The 9,572-nt window shown below is 46.2% G+C and overlaps 1 protein-coding gene across 3 annotated transcripts in view; it reads right to left on the bottom strand.

The window, feature by feature from the left end:
- Positions 1 to 738: 738 nt before the first annotated feature.
- Daglb (diacylglycerol lipase beta) overlaps positions 739 to 9,572 on the bottom strand; it is a 37,221-nt gene continuing 28,387 nt past the window's right edge. For all 3 annotated transcript variants that reach the window (XM_027413578.2, XM_027413576.2, XM_027413577.2), the window contains 6 exons: positions 7,621 to 7,701; positions 7,406 to 7,533; positions 4,353 to 4,421; positions 4,196 to 4,268; positions 1,756 to 2,003; positions 739 to 1,660 (listed from right to left, as the gene is read on the bottom strand). In XM_027413578.2, coding sequence (XP_027269379.1) covers positions 1,462 to 1,660; positions 1,756 to 2,003; positions 4,196 to 4,268; positions 4,353 to 4,421; positions 7,406 to 7,533; positions 7,621 to 7,701 — 798 coding nt within the window. In that variant the 3' untranslated portion in view covers positions 739 to 1,461. The remainder of the gene's footprint in view (positions 1,661 to 1,755; positions 2,004 to 4,195; positions 4,269 to 4,352; positions 4,422 to 7,405; positions 7,534 to 7,620; positions 7,702 to 9,572) is intronic.

The following is a 9,572-nucleotide window of genomic DNA, read 5'->3' as shown; positions in this document are numbered from 1 at the left end:
TTTTCTTTTTGGGGGGAGGGGGGAGATGGGAATCTCACTGTGTATCTCTGGCTATACTAGAATTCACTCTAGACCAGGCTGACTTCACACAGATCCACCTGCCTGTGCCTCCCTAGTGCTGGGATTAAAGGTGTGTGTTACTATACCCAGCCCCTTCAGATTTCTGATCCAAGTTATTCCCCCCCCTTTTTTTTTTTTCTATACTGGGGTATACTCTATTTTTTGGGACAGGGTCTTACTATGGTACTGGGTGACCTAGAACTAAATAGACCAATTTAGTTCAATTTAGTTATCCTTTAACTCTGCTCTGCATTGCTGGGATTAAAGGCATGATGCCACTATACCTGGCATGTGTACTTATTAGTACATCTTATGAGTTTCCCCTTAGTCTTTAGCCTCCTTTGGGGGTTTTGTTTGGAGACAGCATCTGGAGTTAGCACATGGTAGCCTGGTCCTGCCCCCATGTGAGTGCTAAGAATAACAGCTTCAAGTTACCACCACACTTTTGTGTCTTCTGCTTGGTGAACTCTTTGTATTTGGAATATGTGCAGTCCTCAGAAGCCAGAGTGACATGACAACTTGATTTCCAAAAAAAGCATACACCCTCATTGTCACCTGGATATGGTGGTGCATGCTTGTAATCCCAGCACCAAGAGGCTGATGCAGGGAATTAGTACATTGGAGGCTACTTAGCAAGTTCCTGTCCCCCCAGTAATAACAGACCTTCCCGACGGTCAGTGGTGGTGTATCAATTACTTTATTTTAAAAAATTCCCTCTGAGCCCAACACCTGACTCCAGAGCTAGAATAATGTGAAAATTAAGTATACATCAAAGTTGAGCATTGGTTCATGTTGTATAAATGAGGAGCTGCAGTGCTGGGCACAGAGGAAGCTCCGGCTGCCCTTAGTGCCGCACTAAGAATCCCAGTAAGGAATATAAAGTGCACGCTTATTGTCTTAAGTTTGGACTCCTGTAAACAGCAGGATGGGATCCTAGCGGGGGTGGGAGTGCTAGAGATCCACCGAGGGTCTTCAGATGTGGAGTTCTCAGGGGACCAGAGGAGGCTTGCTCCGTGAGCTGTCCTAGAAGTCCCAACACCTCTGCATGGTCCCGACTCCTGATCCTGTTAATACTATGGTTAAAAATGGTTCTATAGGCCGGCGGAGGTGGCACACACCTTGAGTCCCAGGCAGTTGGATCTCTGAGTTAGAGACCAGCCTGGTCTACACTGAGTTCCAAAATATCCAGAGCTATACAGAGAAACCCTGTGGGGGAGTCGGGGGGGGGGGACACTATATAAATTGTATGGTTATATTGATTCTACTTGGACCTATCAGCTCTCTGTTGATGGATGCCACCATACCAGCCTCACAGAAGCCATTCACATTCAGTCTAAGAGGAAAAAAAAAAAAAAAAAGAGGCTCAAACCCATTGCGTTGGGCAGTGTCCAGTAGAGGGGGTTAAGCCACAGCTGCATGAGAGCCACCTTGCCCTGGGCAGGAGACACAGGCTGTTCTGTCGGCAACCACTTTGTCCAGGGCCTGATTCAGGATGTTAGGCAAGTGGTCAGTCAGCATCTTTGGGCCTATCAGGATCTTGCCAAATTCTGCTTCGTGTGCCCACCTAGCCCTGTACCGGGCAGCGGAACAGCAGCCAAACCTTGAACAGAAGAGAACATTAGCTGGTGAGGCTGTACATGGGTCAGGCTTCTGGTCACCCTCAGTGGACAGGCACATGCCTCCCTCCACACTCACCTCCCCGAGCCACTCTCTTCTTCTAGGTGGATGATCCTGCCCGGTGGGTACAGAGTTGGGTACTTGGTGGGAGAGTCCAGTGGGGAGTCGCTGGGGCTGTAGCCCGGGGAGCATCGTGTCAGCAGGCTCTGCTCCCCAAGAAGAGGCTGAGTCAGGGCTCTCTGGTTGCTCTCATCCAGTTCAGTCGGAGAGTTATCAGGGCTTCCTCCAAACAGTCCATACCAACAGCCGTGCAGCAAGATCTTGTACTGAAAGGACAAGATTGGTCCTACACTGGCTGGCAGCCTTCAGGGCTCAGCCTGCCCTTCCACAGCCATGGGTCATGAATGGGACTTGTGGTGCCATGAAGCAATCATACTAGTAGCAATAGTTAAAAAACCAAGTCATACATGTGTTTTGAAAAAGAGTTTTGAGTGGTTTTTTTTTTTTTTTTTTTTTTTTTGGTTTTGTGTGTGTATGTGCTGGAGATTAATCCCAGAACTAAACCCTATACACGGCAAACCTATGCTTTACCACGGAATTAGCCATACCCCTGGACAGGTGCTACTTTCTTTAAAAAAAAAAAAAAAAAGATTAGGAAGAAAGCCTGGGCTGGGTGGTGGTGCATGCCTTTAATCCCAACACACAGGAGGCAGAGGCTCTATGAATTTGAGGCCAGCCTGGTCTGTAGAGCAAGTACTAGGACAGCCTCCAAAGCAACACAGAGAAACCCTGTCTCAAAAAAAAAAAAAAAAAAAAAAGAGAGAGAGAGAGAGAGAGAAACCAGGCAGTGGTGGCACACTCCTTTAATCCCAGCACTTGGGAGGCAGAGGCAGGCTGATCTCTGTGAGTTCGAGACCAGCCTGGTCTCCAGAGTGAGTGCCAGGACAGCCTCCAAAGCTACACAGAGAAACCCTGTCTCAACCCCCCTCCCCCCAAAAAAAAGCCTTGGGTTCCATCCCCACATAAAACCAGGTGCACACCTATAATCCATACCTTGGGATGCAGAGGCAAGAGGATTAAAAGTTCATGGTCAACCCCGTCTACCTACTCTCACCTCAAAAAAAGAAAAAGAAAACAGAAAAAAATTAATCCCAGCACGCAGAGGCAAAGGCAGGCAGATACCTTTCTTGAGTTCAAGGCTGGCTTGGTCTACAGATTGAGTTCCAGGACAGCCAGGACTACACAGAGAAACCCTGTCTCAACAAAACAAAACCAAAAAGAGGTAAAAACCAGGTGGTGGTGGTGGTGGCACATGCTTTTAATCCCAGCACTTGGAAGGCAGAGGCAGACTGATCTGAGAGTTAGAGGCAGCCCTGGTCTACAGAGTGAGTTCCAGGACAGTCAGGGCTGCTATGCAGAAAACGCCGAGTCACAAAAAACCAACAATAAAAAACTTAGATGTCTGATAATTGAGTATTAAAATTGAAAATTAAAAGGTAACAGTGAAAGCACCTGCAGTCGTATTACCCACATAAAACCACACCTCGGATGTATTTTCTTTTTTGAATATTGTCAAAATTCCCATTAATACATACCTATTCTTTAATACTGTTTTTAGTCATTTATTTTTTGTGTTCCTGTGATGGCATGGTGTGTGCATGCGCACGCAGGATAAACTGGGAGCTGGCTCTCTCCTCTACCCCCTGGGTTCCAGGGACTATACCACCGGGCTTGGTGCCACAAGGCATATCCCCGCTAAACAATCTCGATAGTCTTCCCTTCCTTTTTTAAACTTCCCCCAACAACAGGCAACAAAATGAGGGCCCCAAGCATGCTGGGCACTACCACTGGACTCCAGCCTCGCCCATTCTTGGCTTCCTCTTCCTCTTGGCCTCACATTTTTGGCAGTCACACCTCAGTCTCCCAGCTGCTGGATTATAGGCTAGCACCATTACACCACCTCATAGGGGTCAGCTCCTATTGGCTAATACACTTCCTCTTTTCCTGTGTGTGTGGGTTTGAACCTAGAGCCTCTTGAATGCTAGGGAAGTGCTCTACCACTGAGCTACACTCTCAAGTGGCTGCCATTAAAATTTCCCTATTACATTTATTTATTCAATTGTGTGTGGAGATGAGGACTGGAGGAAGGTCCTTCCCTCCCACTGTGAGGACTGAATGCAGGTCAGAAAGTTTGGCAGCAAGCACCTTTCCCCACAGAGCCATCTTGCCAGCCCCCTAGAACCTCTTGGAGTCTATGTGTCTGTCAGCCTCACTGGAAGTCTGGGAGCAATGGAACCAAAAGCACGGGGAAGATAAAGTAACAGCAGCTCGGGCAGCAGTGCTTCCTGACTGGCACTCTGTGTGATTTCTCTGCATCTCATGCAGAGTCCCAAAGTGTTCACAGGGAAGCAGGAGAAGATGGGAGCATAAATGTGCTGGGCCTGGAGGACACGGCTGCAAGCCACTCTGGCTGCCTCCACATGGATCCTCCTGTATCTAACCCAGGCTGAGTGGTTACCTTCGGCTTGTTGCAGTTAGCAATCACTCGCAGGATCCTTCTCTTCAGATCCTCCATGTTGGTCACACTTAACCTGGTTAGTAAAAAGCAGACTGATCTCAGTACCTGGTGTTGCTGACTACCCCGACCCTATGAACCGACCTCGAGCGACACTGACCTGGGAATCACATCCATTCCTAGGATAAGTGATACAATGAAGTCTTTGGAGTATTCATAAAGGGATTTGCTGAAATTTCAAATGAGAAACAAGCTAGGTTAGTCTAGGTCCCCTTACTGCGGGAGACTTCAGAGCGTGAATAAAACAGCTGCCAGGGCAGATGTTGATGTCACCATTCTGGATCCTCTAAAGGACAGAAATGACATGGGAACTACAGGGCAAAGTCAAAGCCACAGGAGACATTCAGAGACTACAGCTAAACCATCAGATGGCCCCTGGGATCCAGAAGGCCCAATCTACTGAGGTGCCCTGGCAATATATGAGCAGGCAAAAGCGAAAGGCTAGCCCCTGCAGTGTTTACCTGCAAAGACAGCAGCTGGCCCGTAAAGTGGCACAGACAGGCCTGTAATTCCAGCCATTCGGGAGGGTAAGGCAAGAAGACTGACCTACCAGGGGCAGACTAAATTCAAGGCCAGCCTGTATTCCCATCTAGCACTTAAGCAGTAGAGGAAGAAGGACTGAGAATTAGGGCTAGCCTGGGGTACACAGTTAAGACCCTTTGTACAAATCACTAAAAAGTAAATATGCAAATAAGTCATAAAGGTGAAAATCGCCTAAAGAAATGCCTACTTCTGGTGTAAAAGGACTTTTCCTTTTTTTGAGAGAGTGAGAACAGAAAATAGCACAAATACTAATTTTACAAAATTGTCTTTGGAACTATGTCGATGTCCTGTATGCTAAATTAGGAAAGTTAAATAACACCAAAAGCAGTCCCTAAAATCAAGCTCATAGTATATTTTCCAAACTGAGCAGGGCTCTGTTCTGGGGCACACGTATTGTCCCAGCCTTTAGGAGGCTGAGGCTAGCCTAGGCTACATAATGAGATTTAGGCCAGGCTCAGCTACACTGTGAGACTGTCTTAAAACCAAAAAGCAAATCCACATTTCTGCATCGCTCCTATTTTTCTGACATGAACTCTACCTCACCACAGGCAGATACTTGACCAGTTCTTTATGTTATTTTTAGCTAATTAGTGCAGGAGGAATGGCAACCCACTTCCCATCCCCTATCCTCTGATAAAGTCCATCCGAGGAAATGACTGTTAATGTTAACACTAAGGAGGGAGACAGTGACAAAGGCTGGCTGTAAGTGTGGTAAATGGAAGTATATGTAGTGCTAAAACCATGCACTCTGAATCAGATCTACTCCTCAGCGATCGTTTGCCAGGTGTGATGGTGTGCACACACCTTTAATCCCAGCACTCAGGGCCAGAGGCGGGTTGATGTCTATGAGTTCAAGTTCAAGCAAGGTCTACACAGTGAGACCTTGTCTCGAAAACAAAAGTTAAACCACAACAAAGATCTTTGATCTGTTTCCTGTATTTTTCAAATTTTCTGATGGATATATAGTGTTTTTATTGTTATTTTTACCTTTTATTTTTTAATCCTTAATTTGTTTTAATCTTTTTTGTTGTAGCACAAATTTCTTTTATAATCAAGGCAACAGTTTAACATAGCGTAGTCCAGTCAACATGCTCAACTAGCAACAAAAAACAGTTTTCTAACTCATAAAAATAAATGTCCTGTTTATTCAACCCCAGAGGATGTGCTCCATCCAGGAGAAGCCCATACACATGATAGATGCTAGGTTACGGTGATGTGTTACTGGAGGTTTATCAACGATAAGGAGTACACAGTTGGGGTCAGAGGAGGTGGCAGGCAGCAGGGGAGGCTCACATGGTGGGCACAGAGGATGTGGGAATTCTGTTACAAAAGGGCTCAGCAGGTAAAAACACTCACTGCCAAGCCTGATGATCTGAGTTCAATCCCTGGGACTGACTTCTCCACACTGTCCTCCATATGTGACATATTGTGGCACAAACAGACCACACATACAATTGATACTCACACAGAGAAATGCAATTAAAACAAAAACAAAAAAAACAAACAAAAAAAAAACAAACAAACAAAAAAAAGGAAATGTTTGTGGCTAGAAAAATGCTCAGTGGTTAAGAGTATTTACTGCTCTTCCAGAGGACCCAGCAACCACTCTGGGCGGCTCATAAGCACCTGTAGTTCCAGCTGCAGGGGAATGGATGCCCTCTTCTAGCTTTCATGGACACCTGCATATATGTGGCAGACACTCACACAGATATACGTATAAATAAAATATAGTTTGAAGTTTTTTTTTTTTTTTTTTTTTAAAGTGGTTTTGGGAATTGAACCCAGGGCTTCACACATGGTAGACAAGTGCTCTACCATTAAGCTACATTCCTAGTCCTAAAATTTAATTGTCTTTAAAAGCCAATTTTAGGGGTTGCAGAGATGTCTCAACAGTTAAAAGCACAGGCTGCTCCTCTAGAGGACCCAAGCTTGGTTCCCAGCACCCATGTTGGGCAGCTCACAACTGCTGCAACTCCAGCTCCAGGGTATCCCAATGCCTCTGTCCTCTACAGGTACCAGAACACGTGTACACACACAGGTAATTACAGAATGACATTTAAAAACCAACTAAACAACAACAAAAACCTTAAAATGCTATCAATTAGCCAGGTTTATAATCCCAGCTACTATGGAAGCTAAAGCATGAGGATCAGATCAATGTCTCCTCGGCTCCATAGTAAGTTCCAGGCCAGCCTGGGCTATTTAAGAAATTAGAAGTATTGGCTAGGCATCTCTAAGGACTACACTTCTCTTGCCTCCGCCTGGAGTGCTTCCATCATGGGCATGCGCTAACATGTTCAATTTACACAGTCTTCCTTCAATGACATAGTATTTCTTTTCCCTGTTGACAAAAGGCTTCATATAGCTCATGGTGGTCTGATCCAGTATGTAGCCAGAGAACCTTAACCTTAACCCTCCCACTGCAGCTCCTCTAGTGCTGGGATGACGGGCATGGGCTACTCCAGGATTCATGTATGTGAGGTGAGCTACCAACTGGGCCACATCTCCACACTACACAGTGTTTCAAAACAAACTTCTGAGAGAGATAATGAAATTATGTAAATGAAAGAGCAGCGGCTTGACTTGTCCTGCAGGAGAGTGAAGTCTTACCTCAGAAGCCCCCTGGGCGGGGAGAAGGCATAAGCGCGGACTTGTGGGTAGGTTCTTCGAAGCATGATGGCTAACAGGGCTGCAGCTCCAGCTCCTAGGCTGTGCCCCACCAGAACAAGCCGATACTCCTAGGGGACAGAGGGCAGAGGGAGTTGAGGCCCAGAAGAACAGACGGAATATGACAGGAACAGAAAATAGAGAATGAGCAATCTCACCGGAGCAACGCTGAAGGCTTGGCTCAGAATCCCATCATTGACCAGTCTGTGGTAAACGTATCTGGCTGCTTGAGCAATTCCCTGAAGGAATAGATGGATGGGGTCAGCATGGCTCAGAAGTCTGTCTCCAGCCTTACTGTTCACTGATACATTCTTGGCCTGTGGTCCAGAGGCTGGCTGCCATGAAGTGGGTGTTGATACGCATCTAAGCAAGTTGGTGTCACCAGGAACATCCATCTACACAGCAGGCCTATCAGTGTAGTTCTGTGTACTAGTCCATAGCTGCACTACACATGACTGAATCAATCATCTAAGGACCAATGACTGAACCTGGGGTCCCCAGCATATGCTGGGCAAGCAATCTACCACTGAATTATTCCAGACCCGTTAGAACTTATTTTTATGGGCTGGAGGAATGGATCAATGGTTAAAAGTGCTTCTGTCAGAGGACCAGAGTACAGTGCTTAGCACCTACATTAGGCAGCTCACAGGCACCCATAAGTTCAGGGTTAAGGGATCTGTTGCCCTCTTCTGGTCTTCATGGTCATGTACGCACAGGCACACACACCATAACTATGTCTTCTAAAAAATTATTATTTTTTTTGAGGTGGTCTTTAGTCTGGCTCTCAATTTGATGTTAGTCAGCCAGCCCTTGCACTGTGTGTGTGTGTGGTGCATACACAGATGTGAGTTCAGTAGCCTGTGTGTGCACATGTGGAAGCCAGAGGTCAACTCTGGGTACCTTTGTTCTCTTCCTTGTATTTTGAGACAGGGTCTCCCACTGAACCTGGAACATGCAGACTCTGCTAAACTGGCTGGCTAGTGAGCCCCTGGGAACTGCCTGTCAGGCTCTCTACCAACCTCCACCAGACCTGGGGTTACATAACCAGCTCCTTACATGGCTGCTGGGGATCCAAACTCGGGTCCTTAGGCTTGGATGCCAAGCTCTTCACACTGAGCCATCCTCCCAGTCCCAAGCCTTGTACTTTTGATCCTCCTGCCTCAGCCTCCCAAGTGCCGTGCCACCATGCCCCGGTGATCTTTTTATAAAGATATTAAAACACACCATTTAGGGACAGCCACATTGGAACAGTGGATAAAGGTGTCTGCTGCTGAGCCTGAAAGCATGAATTTGATTTTTGAAACCTGTTGTTTGAAATGATTTTTACTCTTTTTGGTTTTTGGGGAGCCCACCACCCAGCTACCAAGTAAATCACACATGGAAGCTTATTCTTACTTATGAATGCCCAGCCTTAGCTCGGTTTGTTTCTAGCCAGTTTTTCTTATCTTAAATTAACCCGCCTACTTTTTCCCTCTGGGACTTTATCTTTGTTACTTCTGGATATCTTACTTTCTTCCTACTCCGTGGCTGTCTGGGTGGCTGCCCCTGACGTCCTCCTCTCCTTCTCTTACTGCTCCTCCTTTTTTCCTCATTTCTCCTTCTATTTATTCTCTCTGCCTGCCAGCCCTGCCTATCCTTGCTCCTGCCTAGCTATTGGCCATTCAGCTCTTTATTAGACCATCAGGTGTTTTAGACAGGCAAAGAATCACAGCTTCACAGAATTAAACAAATGCAGCATAAAAGTCACACACCTTAAAATGGTATTCTACCACAGAGACCCAAGTGGTGGAAGGAGAGAACTGACTCCATCAGTTATCTCTGGCATGCATGTCATGGCACACATACACCCTCAAAACACACACACAAACACACACACACACACACACACACACACACACACACACACACACACACACACACACACCCTGAGTTATAAGATACGAGTCCCCTCTTCAAATTGAAAGATCATGAACTAAAGAAAGCAGAGGAATGTGAGAAAGCTATTTATTAGTGTTTTGAGGTTTTCAAGCTACAGCTGATAGGTGAAGAGTACACTTTGAGAGTGGAGTACACTCACAGGGTATGTGATAATGAAAGACCCCCAAACAGT

The sequence above is a fragment of the Cricetulus griseus genome, chromosome 4 (genome assembly GCF_003668045.3).
Source record: "Cricetulus griseus strain 17A/GY chromosome 4, alternate assembly CriGri-PICRH-1.0, whole genome shotgun sequence".
NCBI lineage: Eukaryota > Metazoa > Chordata > Mammalia > Rodentia > Cricetidae > Cricetulus > Cricetulus griseus.
Note: the sequence above shows the minus strand (reverse complement) of the source record. Positions and strands in the feature narration are given on the sequence as shown.